This window comes from Gadus chalcogrammus, chromosome 5 (genome assembly GCF_026213295.1).
Source record: "Gadus chalcogrammus isolate NIFS_2021 chromosome 5, NIFS_Gcha_1.0, whole genome shotgun sequence".
Classification (NCBI taxonomy): Eukaryota; Metazoa; Chordata; class Actinopteri; order Gadiformes; family Gadidae; genus Gadus; species Gadus chalcogrammus.
This window is the reverse complement of record NC_079416.1, coordinates 668,351-690,329: the sequence shown is the minus strand read 5'-3', so window position 1 is coordinate 690,329 and position 21,979 is coordinate 668,351. Positions and strand designations below refer to the sequence as shown.

At 44.6% G+C, this 21,979-nt stretch overlaps 1 protein-coding gene and 10 non-coding genes across 11 annotated transcripts; 1 reads left to right on the top strand and 10 right to left on the bottom strand.

Moving 5' to 3' along the window:
- Window positions 1–1,180: 1,180 nt before the first annotated feature.
- Window positions 1,181–1,253, bottom strand: trnav-aac (transfer RNA valine (anticodon AAC)). The gene has a single exon. It is a non-coding gene; the product is annotated as a tRNA-Val (tRNA).
- Window positions 1,254–4,722: 3,469 nt separating this feature from the next.
- trnav-uac (transfer RNA valine (anticodon UAC)) lies at window positions 4,723–4,795 on the bottom strand. The gene has a single exon. It is a non-coding gene; the product is annotated as a tRNA-Val (tRNA).
- Window positions 4,796–6,496: 1,701 nt separating this feature from the next.
- trnav-uac (transfer RNA valine (anticodon UAC)) lies at window positions 6,497–6,569 on the bottom strand. Its single transcript has one exon. It is a non-coding gene; the product is annotated as a tRNA-Val (tRNA).
- A 1,702-nt stretch (window positions 6,570–8,271) lies between these two features.
- On the bottom strand, window positions 8,272–8,344 carry trnav-uac (transfer RNA valine (anticodon UAC)). Its single transcript has one exon. It is a non-coding gene; the product is annotated as a tRNA-Val (tRNA).
- Window positions 8,345–8,581: 237 nt separating this feature from the next.
- trnav-cac (transfer RNA valine (anticodon CAC)) lies at window positions 8,582–8,654 on the bottom strand. The gene has a single exon. It is a non-coding gene; the product is annotated as a tRNA-Val (tRNA).
- A 642-nt stretch (window positions 8,655–9,296) lies between these two features.
- On the top strand, window positions 9,297–16,268 carry LOC130382665 (uncharacterized). The gene is made up of 13 exons (XM_056590532.1): window positions 9,297–9,518; window positions 9,937–10,654; window positions 10,753–10,818; window positions 10,917–10,982; window positions 11,068–11,256; window positions 11,759–11,833; window positions 11,919–12,014; window positions 12,138–12,206; window positions 12,296–12,358; window positions 12,465–13,560; window positions 13,812–14,874; window positions 14,965–15,085; window positions 15,214–16,268. The coding sequence occupies exons 2-13, from the start codon at window positions 9,949–9,951 to the stop codon at window positions 16,266–16,268; spliced, it is 4,665 nt and encodes a 1,554-aa protein (XP_056446507.1). The 5' UTR covers window positions 9,297–9,518; window positions 9,937–9,948.
- Window positions 16,269–17,828: 1,560 nt separating this feature from the next.
- Window positions 17,829–17,901, bottom strand: trnav-cac (transfer RNA valine (anticodon CAC)). The gene has a single exon. It is a non-coding gene; the product is annotated as a tRNA-Val (tRNA).
- Window positions 17,902–19,039: 1,138 nt separating this feature from the next.
- trnav-uac (transfer RNA valine (anticodon UAC)) lies at window positions 19,040–19,112 on the bottom strand. Its single transcript has one exon. It is a non-coding gene; the product is annotated as a tRNA-Val (tRNA).
- Window positions 19,113–20,560: 1,448 nt separating this feature from the next.
- On the bottom strand, window positions 20,561–20,633 carry trnav-uac (transfer RNA valine (anticodon UAC)). Its single transcript has one exon. It is a non-coding gene; the product is annotated as a tRNA-Val (tRNA).
- Window positions 20,634–21,169: 536 nt separating this feature from the next.
- On the bottom strand, window positions 21,170–21,242 carry trnav-uac (transfer RNA valine (anticodon UAC)). Its single transcript has one exon. It is a non-coding gene; the product is annotated as a tRNA-Val (tRNA).
- Window positions 21,243–21,789: 547 nt separating this feature from the next.
- On the bottom strand, window positions 21,790–21,862 carry trnav-cac (transfer RNA valine (anticodon CAC)). The gene has a single exon. It is a non-coding gene; the product is annotated as a tRNA-Val (tRNA).
- Window positions 21,863–21,979: the final 117 nt, after the last annotated feature.

Sequence of the window (21,979 nt, the reverse complement as noted above, 5' to 3'; positions counted from 1 at the left end):
AAACGATAAAACTGTTTCTGCCCGGTTTCGAACCGGGGACCTATCGCGTGTTAGGCGAACGTGATAATCACTACACAACGGAAACCTATTAGCTTGAGCATAACCCTAGAAAATTTTGTCAGCAGAAGCTCCCGCATGAACAGGTTTTCAGCGCAGGTTTAAACACTTATTAATATGACGAGGCTATCAGTTGAAGAGGTGGCGTGGTGCCAAGTAGACGCTGCTGAAGGCTCTGTTCCAGATAGACTCATCACGAATAGCTGCTTGATAGTAAAGCAGGAGAATTTAAACATTAACTTTGTTGATCTCAAAACAATGAAACTGTTTCTGCCCGGTTTCAAACTGGAGACCTTTCGCGTGTTAGGCGAACGTGATAATCACTACACAACTTGAAACCTGTTAGCTTTAGCATAACCCTAGAAAATTTTGTCAGCAGAAGTTCCCACATGAACAGGTTTTCAGCGAAGGTTTAAACACTTAATAATATGACGAGGCTATCGGTTGAAGAGGTGGCGTGGTGCCAAGTAGACGCTGCTGAAGGCTCTGTTCCAGATAGACTCATCACGAATAGCTGCTTGATAGTAAAGCAGGAGAATTTAAACATTAACTTTGTTGATCTCAAAACAGTTTTGATGTTTCCGCCCGGTTTCAAACCGTGGACCTTTCGCGTGTGAGGCGAACGTGATAACCACTACACTACGAAAACACATACACAGAGTATCTGGCGACCCATCAGAATCCCGTCATCAACCGTCCAGTCTAGTTCACAACATTTAATGGAACCAGGGTCAGAGTGGTCAGGTGTGAATGTAAGTGGTTATATCATACATATTTGAAACATATTATCCTAAACATCCATTTGCCCATCTGCTACCGCGGGGAACAATGCAAGCACGCTAGGCCTCAATTGTAAAGTCGTAACGACAGCGGCCAAAGCCCGCCACGACATGCTAATGGACTACGAACCGTCCATTGCACGCTAGACGATCCAGGATGAGACGGTTACTCCAGAAGTCCATGCTGGAGAGGTGCACGTAGAAGACTCAGTAACGCTAGGCAAAACAGGAAAGGAGGTTGACACCAAGACACTCCTAAGAACTTCTCACAACTAGAGTTAGAGTTTAACTTTCACACAGTCTATGCTATCAACTGCGAGCACTAAATACAAATACTTTCACCATGTTTCCGCCCAGTCTCGAACCGGGGACCTTTCGCGTGTTAGGCGAACGTGATAACCACTACACTACGGAAACCATGTAAAATGAGCAAAACCCTAGAAAATTTTGTCAGCAGAAGCTCCCGCATGAACAGGTTTTCAGCGCAGGTTTAAACACTTAATAATATGACGCGGCTATCGGTTGAAGAGTTGGCGTGGTGCCAAGTAGACGCTGCTGAAGTTTCTGTTCCAGATAGCCTTTTCCCGAATAGCTGCTTGATAGTAAAGCAGGAGAATTTAAACATTAACTTTGTATGTCTCAAAACGATGAAACTGTTTCTGCCCGGTTTCGAACCGGGGACCTATCGCGTGTTAGGCGAACGTGATAATCACTACACAACGGAAACCTATTAGCTTGAGCATAACCCTAGAAAATTTTGTCAGCAGAAGCTTCCGCATGAACAGGTTTTCAGCGCAGGTTTAAACACTTATTAATATGACGAGGCTATCAGTTGAAGAGGTGGCGTGGTGCCAAGTAGACGCTGCTGAAGGCTCTGTTCCAGATAGACTCATCACGAATAGCTGCTTGATAGTAAAGCAGGAGAATTTAAACATTAACTTTGTTGATCTCAAAACAATGAAACTGTTTCTGCCCGGTTTCAAACTGGAGACCTTTCGCGTGTTAGGCGAACGTGATAATCACTACACAACTTGAAACCTGTTAGCTTTAGCATAACCCTAGAAAATTTTGTCAGCAGAAGTTCCCACATGAACAGGTTTTCAGCGCAGGTTTAAACACTTAATAATATGACGAGGCTATCGGTTGAAGAGGTGGCGTGGTGCCAAGTAGTCACTGCTGAAGGTCCTGTTCCAGACAGACTTTTCCCGAATAGCTGCTTGATAGCAAAGCAGGAGAATTTAAACATTAAATTTGTAATTAATGCTGTTTCCGACGGTCTTGAACCGGGGACCTTTCGCGTGTAAGGCGAACGTGATAACCACTACACTACGGAAACCTGTGCGAAAGAAAAAAAAACTAGAAAATCATGTCATCAGAAGCACCCGCATGAACAGGTTTTCCGCGTTGGTTTAAATACTTAATAATATGACGAGGCTATCGGTTGAAGAGGTGGCGTGGCGCCAAGTAGACGCTGCTGAAGTTTCTGTTCCAGATAGACTTTTCCCGAATAGCTGCTTGATAGTAAAGCAGGAGAATTTAAACATTAACTTTGTATATCTCAAAACAATGAAACTGTTTCTGCCCGGTTTCAAACCGGAGACCTTTCGCGTGTTGGGCGAACGTGATAATCACTACACAACGGAAACCTGTTAGCTTGAGCATAACCCTAGAAAATTTTGTCAGCAGAAGCTCCCACATGAACAGGTTTTCAGTGCAGGTTTAAACACTTAATAATATGTCGAGGCTATCGGTTGAAGAGGTGGCGTGGTGCCAAGTAGACGCTGCTGAAGGCTCTGTTCCAGATAGACTCATCACGAATAGCTGCTTGATAGTAAAGCAGGAGAATTTAAACATTAACTTTGTTGATCTCAAAACAGTTTTGATGTTTCCGCCCGGTTTCGAACCGGGGACCTTTCGCGTGTGAGGCCAACGGGATAACCACTACACTAAGGAAACACATACACGGATAATCTGGCAACCCATCAGAATCCTGTCATCAACCGTCCAGTCGAGTTCACACCATTTAATGGAACCAGGGTCAGAGTGGTCAGGTGTGAATGTAAGTGGTTATATCATACATATTTGAAACATATTATCCTAAACATCCATTCGCCCATCTGCTACAGCGGGGAACAATGCTAACACGCTAGGCCTCAATTGTAAAGTCGTAACGACAGCGGCCAAAGCCCGCCACGACATGCCAATGGCCTACGAACCGTCCATTGCATGCTAGACGATCCAGGATGAGACGGTTACCCCAGAAGTCCATGCTGGAGAGGTGCACGTAGAAGACTCAGTAACGCTAGGAAAATCAGGAAAGGAGGTTGACACCCAGACACTTCTCACAACGAAAGTTCGAGTTTAACTTTCATACAGTCTATGCTCTCAACTGCGAGCGCTAAATACAAATACTTTCACCATGTTTCCGCCCGGTCTCGAAACGGGGTCCTTTCGCGTGTTAGGCGAACGTGATGAGCTCTACACTACGGAAACCATGTCGATTGAGCATAACCCTAGAAAATTTTGTCAGCAGAAGCACCCGCATGAACAGGTTTTCAGCGCAGCTTTAAACACTTAATAATATGACGAGGCTATCGGTTGAAGAGGTGGCGTGGTGCCAAGTAGTCACTGCTGAAGGTCCTGTTCCAGACAGACTTTTCCCGAATAGCTGCTTGATAGCAAAGCAGGAGAATTTAAACATTAAATTTGTAATTAATGCTGTTTCCGCCCGGTCTTGAACCGGGGACCTTTCGCGTGTAAGGCGAACGTGATAACCACTACACTACGGAATCCTGTGCGAAAGAAAAAAAAACTAGAAAATATTGTTATCAGAAGCACCCGCATGAACAGGTTTTCCGCGTTGGTTTAAATACTTAATAATATGACGAGGCTATCGGTTGAAGAGGTGGCGTGGTCCCAAGTAGACGCTGCTGAAGTTTCTGTTCCAGATAGACTTTTCCCGAATAGCTGCTTGATAGTAAAGCAGGAGAATTTAAACATTAACTTTGTATATCTCAAAACAATGAAACTGTTTCTACCCGGTTTCAAACCGGAGACCATTCGCGTGTTAGGCGAACGTGATAATCACTACACAACGGAAACCTGTTAGCTTGAGCATAACCCTAGAAAATTTTGTCAGCAGAAGCTCCCACATGAACAGGTTTTCAGCGCAGGTTTAAACACTTAATAATATGACGAGGCTATCGGTTGAAGAGGTGGCGTGGTGCCAAGTAGACGCTGCTGAAGGCTCTGTTCCAGATAGACTCATCACGAATAGCTGCTTGATAGTAAAGCAGGAGAATTTAAACATTAACTTTGTTGATCTCAAAACAGTTTTGATGTTTCCGCCAGGTTTCGAACCGGGGACCTTACACGTGTGAGTCGAACGTGATAACCACTACACTACGAAAGCACATACAAAGAGTATCTGGCAACCCATCAGAATCCCGTCATCAACCGTCCAGTCTAGTTCACAACATTTAATGGAACCAGGGTCAGAGTGGTCAGGTGTGAATGTAAGTGGTTATATCATACATATTTGAAACATATTATCCAAAACATCCATTCGCCCATCTGCTACCGCGGGGAACAATGCTAGCACGCTAGGCCTCAATTGTAAAGTCGTAACGACAGCGGCCAAAGCCCGCCACGACATGCTAATGGACTACGAACCGTCCATTGCACGCTAGAAGATCCAGGATGAGACGGTTACCCCAGAAGTCCATGCTGGAGAGGTGCACGTATAAGACTCAGTAACGCTAGGCAAAACAGGAAAGGAGGTTGACACCAAGACACTCCTAAGAACTTCTCACAACTAGAGTTAGAGTTTAACTTTCATACAGTCTATGCTCTCAACTGCGAGCACTAAATACAAATACTTTCACCATGTTTCCGCCCGGTCTCGAACCGGGGACCTTTCGCGTGTAAGGCGAACGTGATAACCACTACACTACGGAAACCTTTGAGAATGAAAAAAACCCTAGAAAATATTATGATCAGAAGCACCCGCATGAACAGGTTTTCCGCGTTGGTTTAAATACTTAATAATATGACGAGGCTATCGGTTCAAGAGGTGGCGTGGTGCCAAGTAGACGCTGCTGATGGTTCTGTTCAAGATAAACTCTTCACGAATAGCTACTTGATAGTAAAGCAGGAGAATTTAAACATTAACTTTGTATACCTCAAAAACATTATGCTGTTTCCACCCGGTTTCGAACCGGGGACCTTTCACGTGTGAGGCGAACGTGATAACCACTACACAATAAAAACCTGTTAGCTTGAGCATAACCCTAGAAAATTTTGTCAGCAGAAGCTCCCGCATGAACAAGTTTTCAGCGCAGGTTTAAACACTTAATAATATGACGAGGCTATCGGTTGAAGAGGTGGCGTGGTGCCAAGTAGTCACTGCTGAAGGTCCTGTTCCAGACAGACTTTTCCCGAATAGCTGCTTGATAGCAAAGCAGGAGAATTTAAACATTAAATTTGTAATTAATGCTGTTTCCGACGGTCTTGAACCGGGGACCTTTCGCGTGTAAGGCGAACGTGATAACCACTACACTACGGAAACCTGTGCGAAAGAAAAAAAAACTAGAAAATCTTGTCATCAGAAGCACCCGCATGAACAGGTTTTCCGCGTTGGTTTAAATACTTAATAATATGACGAGGCTATCGGTTGAAGAGGTGGCGTGGCGCCAAGTAGACGCTGCTGAAGTTTCTGTTCCAGATAGACTTTTCCCGAATAGCTGCTTGATAGTAAAGCAGGAGAATTTAAACATTAACTTTGTATATCTCAAAACAATGAAACTGTTTCTGCCCGGTTTCAAACCAGAGACCTTTCGCGTGTTGGGCGAACGTGATAATCACTACACAACGGAAACCTGTTAGCTTGAGCATAACCCTAGAAAATTTTGTCAGCAGAAGCTCCCACATGAACAGGTTTTCAGTGCAGGTTTGAACACTTAATAATATGACGAGGCTATCGGTTGAAGAGGTGGCGTGGTGCCAAGTAGTCACTGCTGAAGGTCCTGTTCCAGACAGACTTTTCCCGAATAGCTGCTTGATAGCAAAGCAGGAGAATTTAAACATTAACTTTGTTGATCTCAAAACAGTTTTGATGTTTCCTCCAGGTTTCGAACCGGGGACCTTACACGTGTGAGTCAAACGTGATAACCACTACACTACGAAAGCACATACACAGAGTATCTGGCAACCCATCAGAATCCCGTCATCAACCGTCCAGTCTAGTTCACAACATTTAATGGAACCAGGGTCAGAGTGGTCAGGTGTGAATGTAAGTGGTTATATCATACATATTTGAAACATATTATCCAAACATCCATTCGCCCATCTGCTACCGCGGGGAACAATGCTAGCACGCTAGGCCTCAATTGTAAAGTCGTAACGACAGCGGCCAAAGCCCGCCACGACATGCTAATGGACTACGAACCGTCCATTGCACGCTAGAAGATCCAGGATGAGACGGTTACCCCAGAAGTCCATGCTGGAGAGGTGCACGTATAAGACTCAGTAACGCTAGGCAAAACAGGAAAGGAGGTTGACACCAAGACACTCCTAAGAACTTCTCACAACTAGAGTTAGAGTTTAACTTTCATACAGTCTATGCTCTCAACTGCGAGCACTAAATACAAATACTTTCACCATGTTTCCACCCGGTCTCGAACCGGGGACCTTTCGCGTGTAAGGCGAACGTGATAACCACTACACTACGGAAACCTTTGAGAATGAAAAAAACCCTAGAAAATATTATGATCAGAAGCACCCGCATGAACAGGTTTTCCGCGTTGGTTTAAATACTTAATAATATGACGAGGCTATCGGTTCAAGAGGTGGCGTGGTGCCAAGTAGACGCTGCTGATGGTTCTGTTCAAGATAAACTCTTCACGAATAGCTACTTGATAGTAAAGCAGGAGAATTTAAACATTAACTTTGTATACCTCAAAACAATTATGCTGTTTCCACCCGGTTTCGAACCGGGGACCTTTCACGTGTGAGGCGAACGTGATAACCACTACACAATAAAAACCTGTTAGCTTGAGCTTAACCCTAGAAAATTTTGTCAGCAGAAGCTCCCGCATGAACAAGTTTTCAGCGCAGGTTTAAACACTTAATAATATGACGAGGCTATCGGTTGAAGAGGTGGCGTGGTGCCAAGTAGTCACTGCTGAAGGTCCTGTTCCAGACAGACTTTTCCCGAATAGCTGCTTGATAGCAAAGCAGGAGAATTTAAACATTAAATTTGTAATTAATGCTGTTTCCGACGGTCTTGAACCGGGGACCTTTCGCGTGTAAGGCGAACGTGATAACCACTACACTACGGAAACCTGTGCGAAAGAAAAAAAAACTAGAAAATCTTGTCATCAGAAGCACCCGCATGAACAGGTTTTCCGCGTTGGTTTAAATACTTAATAATATGACGAGGCTATCGGTTGAAGAGGTGGCGTGGCGCCAAGTAGACGCTGCTGAAGTTTCTGTTCCAGATAGACTTTTCCCGAATAGCTGCTTGATAGTAAAGCAGGAGAATTTAAACATTAACTTTGTATATCTCAAAACAATGAAACTGTTTCTGCCCGGTTTCAAACCAGAGACCTTTCGCGTGTTGGGCGAACGTGATAATCACTACACAACGGAAACCTGTTAGCTTGAGCATAACCCTAGAAAATTTTGTCAGCAGAAGCTCCCACATGAACAGGTTTTCAGTGCAGGTTTAAACACTTAATAATATGACGAGGCTATCGGTTGAAGAGGTGGCGTGGTGCCAAGTAGTCACTGCTGAAGGTCCTGTTCCAGACAGACTTTTCCCGAATAGCTGCTCGATAGCAAAGCAGGAGAATTTAAACATTAACTTTGTTGATCTCAAAACAGTTTTGATGTTTCCTCCAGGTTTCGAACCGGGGACCTTACACGTGTGAGTCAAACGTGATAACCACTACACTACGAAAGCACATACACAGAGTATCTGGCAACCCATCAGAATCCCGTCATCAACCGTCCAGTCTAGTTCACAACATTTAATGGAACCAGGGTCAGAGTGGTCAGGTGTGAATGTAAGTGGTTATATCATACATATTTGAAACATATTATCCAAAACATCCATTCGCCCATCTGCTACCGCGGGGAACAATGCTAGCACGCTAGGCCTCAATTGTAAAGTCGTAACGACAGCGGCCAAAGCCCGCCACGACATGCTAATGGACTACGAACCGTCCATTGCACGCTAGAAGATCCAGGATGAGACGGTTACCCCAGAAGTCCATGCTGGAGAGGTGCACGTATAAGACTCAGTAACGCTAGGCAAAACAGGAAAGGAGGTTGACACCAAGACACTCCTAAGAACTTCTCACAACTAGAGTTAGAGTTTAACTTTCATACAGTCTATGCTCTCAACTGCGAGCACTAAATACAAATACTTTCACCATGTTTCCGCCCGGTCTCGAACCGGGGACCTTTCGCGTGTAAGGCGAACGTGATAACCACTACACTACGGAAACCTTTGAGAATGAAAAAAACCCTAGAAAATATTATGATCAGAAGCACCCGCATGAACAGGTTTTCCGCGTTGGTTTAAATACTTAATAATATGACGAGGCTATCGGTTCAAGAGGTGGCGTGGTGCCAAGTAGACGCTGCTGATGGTTCTGTTCAAGATAAACTCTTCACGAATAGCTACTTGATAGTAAAGCAGGAGAATTTAAACATTAACTTTGTATACCTCAAAAACATTATGCTGTTTCCACCCGGTTTCGAACCGGGGACCTTTCACGTGTGAGGCGAACGTGATAACCACTACACTACGGAAACCATGTCGATTGAGCAAAACCCTAGAAAATTTTGTCAGCAGAAGCTCCCGCATGAACAGGTTTTCAGCGCAGGTTTAAACACTTAATAATATGACGAGGCTATGAGTTGAAGAGGTGGCGTGGTGCCAAGTAGACGCTGCTGAAGGCTCTGTTCCAGATAGACTCATCACGAATAGCTGCTTGATAGTAAAGCAGGAGAATTTAAACATTAACTTTGTATATCTCAAAACGATGAAACTGTTTCTGCCCGGTTTCGAACCGGGGACCTATCGCGTGTTAGGGCGGACGTGATAATCACTACACAACGGAAACCTGTTAGCTTGAGTATAACCCTAGAAAATTTTGTCAGCAGAAGCTCCCGCATGAACAGGTTTTCAGTGCAGGTTTAAACACTTAATAATATGACGCAGCTATCGGTTGAAGAGTTGGCGTGGTGCCAAGTAGTCACTGCTGAAGGTCCTGTTCCAGACAGACTTTTCCCGAAAAGCTGCTTGATAGCAAAGCAGGAGAATTTAAACATTAATTTTGTAATTAATGCTGTTTCCGCCCGGTCTTGAACCGGGGACCTTTCGCGCGGGAGCCGAGAATAGTCGTCCTTAACTTCCTTAACTTTTCCCATTCATTCTCTATTGTAGTTCTTATCACTACGGATGTAATATTTTTCTGGCCACAAGCGGGATTTTGGTGGCGCTGTTTCCCCCCTCGGCAGAAGTAAGGGGATGATTTCTTTTCTGAGTGACAGACAGCATCGAACGTTCTCGGGCGTTGAACGTTCTGGAAGAGTTGACAATTATTTTCATCCGTGGACAAGTTAACTTTTCGCCAGGAGACACCAAGTTAACAACAACAAGTTAGCTTTTCAATTGTAAGTTGGACCTATTGTTTTTAACTCGTAAATTCACTTTTATACGTAACGTTATATGTTACAACAGCTTCTAAATAATATTACTGTGTACACACTGTAAGAGCCATCTGTCAAGTCAGCGTCACACTGAAATATCTCTATCTATATATATATAAATACAAATACCCCTCATTAATCGATACTCTCTGACTACTATCTGAAGGGGGATTAGTATTGTCTCAGTTAAGTTAAGTTAATTTACGTGGGTTAAACCCACTAGACTCATTACAAATGCTCATTAATGTTGATATGAATAATGCTGTTAATATAACAGTATTATTATATAGCTTTAATTATTACTACATTACAATATAACTTATACTAGCTACTCTTACTGTATAATCATATACAACTATGTAATATGCATTATTTTTTGCAGTGAAAAGAAATCATGAATCCCGTCAGCTTCTTCCCCGGAAAGATGACGGTGACATTTAGGAGGGGACCATCGGGTCATCTGCGGCAGGACCCATCCTCTGAGGCCATGAGGATAAAACATAATCCTGGGCTTCAGGTCAATAGTCCCGCTGAGAAACCTGAGCTAGTGAAGACCAGCGCTCGCACTGTGGTCATCCAGCGAGGAGGGGATGTGTCGGACCGACAGGAGGTGATGGGAGAGTACCTGCTGCAGTTTGGCAAGTACCAGGGAAAATCGTTCAAGTGGCTCCTCGAGAACGATGTTGGCTACACCATCTACCTGATGAAAAAGGTAGACGATGAGGAGAGAGCCGGGACCTTCAACCCACAGGGACACAGTAAGGACAGCCTGCTGTCTTTTCTGGACTATGCCAGGAGCTTCCAGGAAATACAGGACCTGAGGAACTACCTGATCTCCAGGAACCCTGCTGAACCTGTGGCGTCAGAGGGGGACAATATTGTCGGCTTTGGTCGCAGGGCCAAAACCACCTGTAGGCAGATCTGGGAGAGCAGGGCGGATGGTTATGCTGCCTACATCTCACGCCAAAAGTGCATCAAAAACAGCAAGATGTACAACCTGCAGCAGTACATCCTCAAGCAGGAAAGGGCTGAATCCTGTCCAACACCTGCAGAAGGCTCCACTACATCTACTGCCTCCATCCCAACATCAGGCACTCTAGGTCAGTTCACAACAATATTCAAATACTGACTTCATGATCTTTGAATGTACCTAAAACACAATGAATGTTTTGTTTAATCTCCTGTCCAACACCTGCAGAAGGCTCCACCACATCTACTGCCTCCACCACATCTACTGCCTCCACCCCAACAGCAGGCACTCTAGGTCAGTTCACAACAATATTCAAATACTGACTTCATGATCTTTGAATGTACCTAAAACACAATGAATGTTTTGTTTAATCTCCTGTCAAACACCTGCAGAAGGCTCCACCACATCTACTGCCTCCACCACATCTACTGCCTCCACCCCAACAGCAGGCACTCTAGGTCAGTTCACAACAATATTCAAATACTGACTTCATGATCTTTGAATGTACCTAAAACACAATGAATGTTTTGTTTAATCTCCTAGTGATGGAGGAGGACGAGGAACTGGAGAGACAGATGTTGAACCTGTCTCCATCTTTATTTGACACCGGAGTAAGCAGGTGGATCATCAAGGGTGAAACCGTAACTCTTCCGGTACTTGATCAAATGTCCCCGGTGCTTTCAGGCCCACCAGCAGCAGTCCAGGGAAGAGCAGCTGTGGATCCAACGAAAGGTTTTTCTTCATCAGTGCGGACGGAGGATTCTGTTTACAACAGAATTCACCTGCCGTTACTATTTTTTGTCAACTAGTTTGTTATTTGGCCGTGTTCTGGTCTGTACTGATGTTTGTGTTCTCTTGCTCTCCAACTAACCAAAGGAATTAACATGCCGTCGAAGATGGTAAGTGTTTTGTGTTATATGCATGCTTCATTTAAGCTGTCGTTCAAGGATTTGGCGTGTGAAATACCACAGAGGCTTAGATACAGGTTCACATGCCACATCTTTGATTGACCAGTGATATTCTTACTATATACTTATATTGCTTCTGTGCTTTACCTGTTCTCAGATGCTTAAACGATTTGTGTTATTACATTTCAAATACACAACAATTCAAAATTGAATGAAAAATGTTTAGTCTGTGCTACCAGTTAGCTGCAAAGACAACAGGTAAAGTCAGATTGCAAAGCATAAGAAACTTAAATGTGTGAGGAAAATGACACTGATTGTTTTTACAGCTCACAGGACGAAGCCACCAGCTACTGCTGCTAGACCTGCAGAACCGGATGACCCCACTGTGACTGCTGCGAAAGGTTATTATATTTGTTTCCTTCCCACTTCATCCTGGATGTCATTCAGATTGCATGACATTTATATGTTTTCCTTTTAATCCCATAGCCACAGCGAAGGCCCTGTTGCCGGTCCCTGCCCAGCTGCTCGCCATTGCCCCAGAGCTCGGGATAAGAGAGCAGGAGCCCGATGTGTTGAAACAAAGTATGACAGTAGTGCTCTTATACCTCCAGTGTATCTCACATAAATATCAGTTTCATTCTGATTAATCACATTTTCATTCATTTATGTATAGTGCTCATGTTTTGTTACAACTTTTTTCCAAAGCACACAGAAAGGCAGTCTCCCGCATTCCTTTGGAGTCTGGAATAAGAGCAGGTCCATCTCTTCCTAAAAGTAAATGTTTTATTTTCTTAAATGCTCTGAGAAATTATATCTTAAGCACATGTTGCCAACACTTTCCTGTTTGTATCTCACCATCCTAGATACATCATCCCTACGGAGTATTGCCCCTGTGGAAGCACAGGGAGACACTGTCCATGATGAAGGTAAGAATTCTTAACACTAGTTTAACCATGTCATTGATATAGAGCTCGATTTTATTTCCTTGTACTCTGAATATACTGTAGTGTTTTATATGTTTGTGTTTTACAGCTCCAACATGTCCTGCGCCTCCTGTCAGGCAGCCAGCAGCCCCAGGCTACAATCAGGATGTTGCACAGTGGAACTGCTCCCATCAGCAGCAGATCTGGATGAAGACTGAGTTTGAGACATTGGGTCTGTGGCCAGGGTCACGTCCAGTACGTCACCCAATGAACATGATTACCCTGTGGCGCTATCCACCTCAGCCTGAGCTCATAGACAATATTGCTGCACTGCCTTCGCCCAAATATTTTCAGCTCCACCCATTCTTCATTTGGAAGCCGGAGCATGCTATCATGGAGAGGGTGAGGAACAATTTTGTCCTGCCCTGCCTTCATGGTTGTCCCAACCCTCAGGTAGCTTCTTCTGGTGTTGGACGGCCCAGAGTGATCATCGGCACCAGTGGTCAGTACTATCTCTTTGCTTCACGGCTCACCTGTAAAGCCTGTAAGAGGTACTGGCATGCTGACAAACCCCAATGGCTGGAGATGTTGCCAAAGCGCTTCAATAACATTGTGCCAGCCTTCCTGACGCACAAAAAAGCCATCTGCAAATCGGTGATGGATGAGCTGAGACGCAGTGGCAGATCACCGGAGGACATGACCAAGCAGCTGACAGAGGCGGTCCATCTTAAGTATGAGCGAGCTCATCTGGCCTACCTGCTGAGTGTGCAGAACATCAGGGATGCTGAGGAAGGAGCCTACGGCCAGAAGACCATCACTGGGCACCTCAGACAGGCAGACACTCCAGCTTCATTCGGGGGATATTCAGATGCTGATGGCTGGCGGGGAGTGTCTCTTTCTTCGCACTACCTGGTCAACTGCCAGGTCCAGGAGTATCAGAGGCAGGAGCAGCTCCTCACACTACTGCTGCAGGGGACCTTTGGACGGGCACTGAGGTCGGATCACACTCGGAAAGTGGCGAGGAAGGTCGTGCTGTCGTCTGGCACCATGTCTTCCTACGCCATCATGAATGAGAACTGGATGATCCTGAGCTGGGTGATGCTGCAGTCAGAGTGTGATCGGTCCCTTCATCTGGTGTATCAGGGACTGGCTCAACGCTACACTGCAGCTGGAGTGGAGAAGGCATGCTGCCACTGGGTGGACAGGTATAAAGTGTTTATGTTTAAAAATGTACTAGACTTACACACGTTTGTTTGATTTCACCCATTTATTCCATTTTGCACAGTTTATTGTGTCATCTGACTAATCTGAGATACAAATATAAAGAAATGGAATTCTAAAATAGAATAGAAAGATATAGTTTTTTTAATATTGTAAATAGATGAATAGTCTAATAGTATTTCACCCAAAAATATATTTTTTTCGACTGCAATAAAATGTGTTTTTAATGTTTTAGGGACTGCTGTGCTGCCTTCAAGGTCCTGGACACCAGAGCTCAGGAGCACCTGTCATGGGACTGCTGGAAGACCACAGAGGCTATAGTCACAGAGGCCACCTCTGGAAACCTCGCCAACACAAGTGCCGCAAGGAACAAGTTTAATGTAGACATTAGCATCAAGTTAGACTTGTTTCATTGTATGCGCCGGCTTACCAGAGAGTGTGTGTCAGAGCATCATCCTCTGTACAGCTCCTTCTGCCAGGTCCTCTCTGCAGCCTTTCTCGTTGTGGACCAGGGGGATCTCGAGAGGCTGAAGGACGCTTACACCTTCTGTGGAATCTCTCCTGCCAATCCAACCAAGCAGCACATGAGAGATCACTGCAGGACACAGGTGCCACAGCCCAGAGAACTGCTGCAGAGAGTGGAAGACGTCCTCCATCACTTCCACCTGGCAAAGGACGTGAATGATGTGCTCCTCTATAAGGCCTCCATGTTCAAGGTGTGGAGGATTCAGCGGATACACATCTTAAGAGGCTGCTTGAGCGACCCTGAGGTGGAGGAGGGGATCCTCTACAGATACGGTGGCACCTTGCAGCTTAATTACACCAAGGGCGAAGGAGCGGCTGTACCTGTTTGGATCCCTGTTAGAGGCACGTCTCAGCAGGAGGGCTTCCACTGTCACCAGGCCCAGTGGGTGACTGGCAACCGGGTGTCCACTGAGCTCTTCCAGGCCCAGGCCATGACTGGAGTGGTGCGCTGGAACTTTCAGAGGCTTGTGGACCTGAAGCAGCCTGGTGTGGAGCTGCCAGCTGTGTTTGACCCCCTGCTCATTTGGGAACTGAACGCAGCCTGTCAAAGGGTGACAGGGGTGCGAAAATACCCAGCTCTGCACATCTCAAACAGGGACACAGGGGAGAGATTCGGGCTGCAGTACGTGGAGCCAGGCTGTCGTCCTGTGGTTTTAAACTGGGACAAACACAGGACACAGCACAACACCTCTGCTGCTGTAACCGTGGCAACACAGCTGCACACCTCTGCCCTGGATGAAGTGCAGGACATTGTTGCGGGCACAGACTCTCAGGTAATCCAGATGAATCACACACTGTCAATTTCCAACCCACTGACAGAATGACTGACTGACTCAATCATTACATTTGATGCTGTATTTCAGGAGACCAGTGATGGCACTGTCCAGGACAACCCAGTGGGAGCAGTGCCGATCCTCAGTTTCCAGCCACCTATGCCAGCATCTGCCACAGCCAAAGAAGAGCCTCACCCTTTGATGGATACAGGTTACCCACCTACCATTCCTCATGCACAACAGTTAACTGTTAAAAACAACTTCACACATGGCTACTGTATACAATTAGCTTGTAATAATAATATAAACAATATAATAAACATATGCTTTATTCCTTAGACCTGCGAGGGGTAGCGCCACTGCCCATATCCTCCTCTCCTCGAGCCGCCCGCACTGGACCCATTAAGACGGGAGGCCTGGTTCAAGTCCTGGACCACGGCCGGTGGACGGCCCCCATGAGAGCAGCCATCGATGGGCTTCTGGCTAAACATCATGGAGCCAAAGCTCTTCTGAAGAGGGTGGATGAGGAATATGCTGCCATGGTGCAGAGGGCGTGCACGGATCCCAACAGCCTCCTTCATCCGACCACAGGCCAGCATATCTCCAGATATGTCAAGCATCTGGCCAAGCTGAAAAACACCAGCTCCTCTCTCAACACCAGCCCAGAGAAGGTTTTAGAGACACAGCAGCTGTGGCAGAGTTTGACCACAGGCAGCAAAACAGTGTGTGTACCCGTCACAGCCCTGCCTCCTGCGACCGTCAACCCTCCAGCTGTGGCTCCCCCCCCGGAGGAGTCACTGAGCCGGGCCACAGTGGAGAAGATCGTGTCAGAGATCCTCCAGAAACAGCAGCAACAACCAAGGCAGGAGAGAAAGGTGCCCAGAAACTGTTTGTCCTGTGGTCAGCCAAAGTCCAGGTACCTTGGCGATGGATCCACTGTTCACTTTTTTTTTCAGTCCCCTGAGGTGAAGTACTTTTACTGCTCCGAACGGGTCTTTAAAATGTATAGAGAGGAAGGCCTCAAAGACCCCAGGATGTCTTTTGTGGACTTTGCTGCCTCCCCCTTTTTTGCCAGGGAGCTTGAGGCTGTAAAAGAGAGGAGTGCAGCGTGGAAGAAGGTGGCAGAGGAGAGGACAAAGCGAAAGTCTGCAGTGCAGCTTCCAACAGGTCGCCTGTGCAGATTCTGTCACCAACCACTAAAGCAGGGTCCTGTCAGCCCTCATGTCCATGCCTGTTTCCCTGACATCCCAGGGAAATACATATACTGCCCCTCCAGAGTGTTGTCCCTTTACAAGGACAAGGGCATGGTCAAGGAGATGACCTGGATGGAGTTCCAGCAGTCAGACTTTTTTGAGGCAGAAAGGGTCCGATGGGTTTCAGAGAAGAGGAGTTGAGGAGGACTAATAGTCCTCTTTTCTGAAATGAAATGATTAGACCTTGACTAATCATTTCATAATATCATATATGTTTACACTTTCTATTAAATATATTCTGTACATTTGTATTGTTCCTTTGCTTATATATTATCTCAGTTTGGACTTTGGGTGTTTAATAACTAATAGTCCACTTTTCTATAATATTGTATATGTTTACACTTTTTGTAAATATATTCTGTACATTTGAATTGTTCCTTTGCTTACATATTATCTTGATTTATCTTCAATATCAGTTTGGACTTTGGGTGTTTAATAAATAATAGTCCTCTTTTCTATAATATTGTATATGTTTACACTTTTTAGTAAATATGTTCTGTACATTTGCATTGTTCCTTTGCTTGCATATTAACTTTATTTATCTTCAATGTCAGTTTGGATTTTGGGTGTTTAATTATTCAGCTCGTGTTCATGTAGAATTAAATATGACACTTTCATCGAAGGGCAGCAACTTGTTTCTGGATTATTTGCTTCGTGGAGCATATTGTGCCTTTCATGCATCATTTATATAATATAAATATTTTTAATGATGAATTGTTTTTATTATCATTAAGTTCAATTCAAACGTTTCAAGAAACCGTAAGTAAAAGTAGGATTATTATTTATCCTTTAATAACAAGGTCTTATTATCATATTATCGTCAAAGATTAATTATTTCCACATGTCCAAAAAGTGATTAAAATTCACATAGGCCTACAAAGTTGAAAATAGTTGAAAAGGAATTGTTTCGGATCATCTACACATGCTGTAGAAAGAATATAAGAGTGTTCTAAATCAAATAAGAGTTTGGTGTGTTTGGCTAACGTGGGATTCAAACCACCTCCTCTGGGAGACGCTCCTGCTCGACAAAGAGTTCTTCTACCGATCCGCGGCATTTTCTTCCTCGCTTCTGATTGGCTAGTAAGCGTTCTACGGCTATACGCGGCTGGCCTTCGCGTGTAAGGCGAACGTGATAACCACTACACTACGGAAACCTGTGCGAAAGAAAAAAAAACTAGAAAATATTGTTATCAGAAGCACCCGCATGAACAGGTTTTCCACGTTGGTTTAAATACTTAATAATATGACGAGGCTATCGGTTGAAGAGGTGGCGTGGTGCCAAGTAGACGCTGCTGAAGTTTCTGTTCCAGATAGACTTTTCCCGAATAGCAGCTTGATAGTAAAGCAGGAGAATTTAAACATTAACTTTGTATATCTCAAAACAATGAAACTTTTTCTGCCCGGTTTCAAACCGGAGACCTTTCGCGTGTTAGGCGAACGTGATAATCACTATACAACGGAAACCTGTTAGCTTTTGCATAACCCTAGAAAATGTTGTCAGCAGAAGCTCCCACATGAACAGGTTTTCAGCGCAGGTTTAAACACTTAATAATATGACGTGGCTATCGGTTGAAGAGGTGGCATGGTGCCAAGTAGACGCTGCTGAAGGCTCTGTTCCAGATAGACTCATCACGAATAGCTGCTTGATAGTAAAGTAGGAGAATTTAAACATTAACTTTATTGATCTCAAAACAGTTTTGATGTTTCCGCCCGGTTTCGAACCGGGGACCTTTCGCGTGTGAGGCGAACGTGATAACCACTACACTACGGAAACCATGTAGATTGCTCAAAACCCTAGAAAATGTTGTCAGCAGAAGCTCCCGCATGAACAGGTTTTCAGCGCAGGTTTAAACACTTAATAATATGACGCGGCTATCGGTTGAAGAGGTGGCGTGGTGCCAAGTAGACGCTGCTGAAGGCTCTGTTCCAGATAGACTCATCACGAATAGCTGCTTGATAGTAAAGCAGGAGAATTTAAACATTAACTTTGTTGATCTCAAAACAATGAAACTGTTTCTGCCCGGTTTCAAACCGGAGACCTTTCGCGTGTTAGGCGAACGTGATAATCACTACACTACGGAAAACCCTAGAAAATTGTGTCAGCAGAAGCTCCCGCATGAACAGGTTTTCAGCGCAGGTTTAAACACTTAATAATATGACGCGGCTATCGGTTGAAGAGTTGGCGTGGTGCCAAGTAGACGCTGCTGAAGTTTCTGTTCCAGATAGCCTTTTCCCGAACAGCTGCTTGATAGTAAAGCAGGAGAATTTAAACATTAACTTTGTATATCTCAAAACGATGAAACTGTTTCTGCCCGGTTTCGAACCGGGGACCTATCGCGTGTTGGGCGAACGTGATAATCACTACACAACGGAAACCTATTAGCTTGAGCATAACCCTAGAAAATTTTGTCAGCAGAAGCTCCCACATGAACAGGTTTTCAGCACAGGTTTAAACACTTAATAATATGACGCGGCTATCGGTTGAAGAGTTGGCGTGGTGCCAAGTAGACGCTGCTGAAGTTTCTGTTCCAGGTAGCCTTTTCCCGAACAGCTGCTTGATAGTAAAGCAGGAGAATTTAAACATTAACTTTGTATATCTCAAAACGATGAAACTGTTTCTGCCCGGTTTCGAACCGGGGACCTATCGCGTGTTAGGCGAACGTGATAATCACTACACAACGGAAACCTATTAGCTTGAGCATAACCCTAGAACATTTTGTCAGCAGAAGCTCCCACATGAACAGGTTTTCAGCGCAGGTTTAAACACTTAATAATAAGACGAGGCTGTCGGTTGAAGAGGTGGTGTGGTGCCAAGTAGTCACTGCTGAAGGTCCTGTTCCAGACAGACTTTTCCCGAATAGCTGCTTGATAGCAAAGCAGGAGAATTTAAACATTAAATTTGTAATTAATGCTGTTTCCGCCCGGTCTTGAACCGGGGACCTTTCGCGTGTAAGGCGAACGTGATAACCACTACACTACGGAAACCTGTGCGAAAGAAAAAAAAACTAGAAAATATTGTTATCAGAAGCACCCGCATGAACAGGTTTTCCACGTTGGTTTAAATACTTAATAATATGACGAGGCTATCGGTTGAAGAGGTGGCGTGGTGCCAAGTAGACGCTGCTGAAGTTTCTGTTCCAGATAGACTTTTCCCGAATAGCTGCTTGATAGTAAAGCAGGAGAATTTAAACATTAACTTTGTATATCTCAAAACAATGAAACTTTTTCTGCCCGGTTTCAAACCGGAGACCTTTCGCGTGTTAGGCGAACGTGATAATCACTACACAACGGAAACCTGTTAGCTTGAGCATAACCCTAGAAAATTTTGTCAGCAGAAGCTCCCACATGAACAGGTTTTCAGCGCAGGTTTAAACACTTAATAATATGACGTGGCTATCGGTTGAAGAGGTGGCGTGGTGCCAAGTAGACGCTGCTGAAGGCTCTGTTCCAGATAGACTCATCACGAATAGCTGCTTGATAGTAAAGCAGGAGAATTTAAACATTAACTTTATTGATCTCAATACAGTTTTGATGTTTCCGCCCGGTTTCGAACCGGGGACCTTTCGCGTGTGAGGCAAACTTGATAACCACTACACTACGGAAACCATGTAGATTGCTCAAAACCCTAGAAAATTTTGTCAGCAGAAGCTCCCGCATGAACAGGTTTTCAGCGCAGGTTTAAACACTTAATAATATGACGCGGCTATCGGTTGAAGAGGTGGCGTGGTGCCAAGTAGACGCTGCTGAAGTTTCTGTTCCAGATAGACTTTTCCCGAATAGCTGCTTGATAGTAAAGCAGGAGAATTTAAACATTAACTTTGTATATCTCAAAGCAATAAAACTGTTTCTGCCCGGTTTCAAACCGGAGACCTTTCGCGTGTTAGGCGAACGTGATAATCACTACACTACGGAAAACCCTAGAAAATTTTGTCAGCAGAAGCTCCCGCATGAACAGGTTTTCAGCACAGGTTTAAACACTTAATAATATGACGCGGCTATCGGTTGAAGAGTTGGCGTGGTGCCAAGTAGACGCTGCTGAAGTTTCTGTTCCAGATAGCCTTTTCCCGAACAGCTGCTTGATAGTAAAGCAGGAGAATTTAAACATTAACTTTGTATATCTCAAAACGATGAAACTGTTTCTGCCCGGTTTCGAACCGGGGACCTATCGCGTGTTAGGCGAACGTGATAATCACTACACAACGGAAACCTATTAGCTTGAGCATAACCCTAGAAAATTTTGTCAGCAGAAGCTCCCACATGAACAGGTTTTCAGCGCAGGTTTAAACATTTAATAATAAGACGAGGCTGTCGGTTGAAGAGGTGGTGTGGTGCCAAGTAGTCACTGCTGAAGGTCCTGTTCCAGACAGACTTTTCCCGAATAGCTGCTTGATAGCAAAGCAGGAGAATTTAAACATTAAATTTGTAATTAATGCTGTTTCCGCCCGGTCTTGAACCGGGGACCTTTCGCGTGTAAGGCGAACGTGATAACCACTACACTACGGAAACCTGTGCTAAAGAAAAAAAAACTAGAAAATATTGTTATCAGAAGCACCCGCATGAACAGGTTTTCCACGTTGGTTTAAATACTTAATAATATGACGCGGCTATCGGTTGAAGAGGTGGCGTGGTGCCAAGTAGACGCTGCTGAAGTTTCTGTTCCAGATAGACTTTTCCCGAATAGCTGCTTGATAGTAAAGCAGGAGAATTTAAACATTAACTTTGTATATCTCAAAACAATGAAACTTTTTCTGCCCGGTTTCAAACCGGAGACCTATCGCGTGTTAGGCGAACGTGATAATCACTACACAACGGAAACCTATTAGCTTGAGCATAACCCTAGAACATTTTGTCAGCAGAAGCTCCCACATGAACAGGTTTTCAGCGCAGGTTTAAACACTTAATAATAAGACGAGGCTGTCGGTTGAAGAGGTGGTGTGGTGCCAAGTAGTCACTGCTGAAGGTCCTGTTCCAGACAGACTTTTCCCGAATAGCTGCTTGATAGCAAAGCAGGAGAATTTAAACATTAAATTTGTAATTAATGCTGTTTCCGCCCGGTCTTGAACCGGGGACCTTTCGCGTGTAAGGCGAACGTGATAACCACTACACTACGGAAACCTGTGCGAAAGAAAAAAAAACTAGAAAATATTGTTATCAGAAGCACCCGCATGAACAGGTTTTCCACGTTGGTTTAAATACTTAATAATATGACGAGGCTATCGGTTGAAGAGGTGGCGTGGTGCCAAGTAGACGCTGCTGAAGTTTCTGTTCCAGATAGACTTTTCCCGAATAGCTGCTTGATAGTAAAGCAGGAGAATTTAAACATTAACTTTGTATATCTCAAAACAATGAAACTTTTTCTGCCCGGTTTCAAACCGGAGACCTTTCGCGTGTTAGGCGAACGTGATAATCACTACACAACGGAAACCTGTTAGCTTGAGCATAACCCTAGAAAATTTTGTCAGCAGAAGCTCCCACATGAACAGGTTTTCAGCGCAGGTTTAAACACTTAATAATATGACGTGGCTATCGGTTGAAGAGGTGGCGTGGTGCCAAGTAGACGCTGCTGAAGGCTCTGTTCCAGATAGACTCATCACGAATAGCTGCTTGATAGTAAAGCAGGAGAATTTAAACATTAACTTTATTGATCTCAAAACAGTTTTGATGTTTCCGCCCGGTTTCGAACCGGGGACCTTTCGCGTGTGAGGCGAACGTGATAACCACTACACTACGGAAACCATGTAGATTGCTCAAAACCCTAGAAAATTTTGTCAGCAGAAGCTCCCGCATGAACAGGTTTTCAGCGCAGGTTTAAACACTTAATAATATGACGCGGCTATCGGTTGAAGAGGTGG

What these genes read in the sequence shown, in the direction of transcription:
- LOC130382665 (XM_056590532.1), top strand. Translation starts at nt 9,949, where the DNA reads ATGAATCCCGTCAGCTTCTTCCCCGGAAAGATGACGGTGACATTTAGG. An exon ending in CCCAACAGCAGGCACTCTAG is followed by an intron (nt 10,819 to 10,916) that starts GTCAGTTCACAA and finishes AAACACCTGCAG; the next exon opens with AAGGCTCCACCACATCTACT. An exon ending in TGCTGCCACTGGGTGGACAG is followed by an intron (nt 13,561 to 13,811) that starts GTATAAAGTGTT and finishes TTAATGTTTTAG; the next exon opens with GGACTGCTGTGCTGCCTTCA.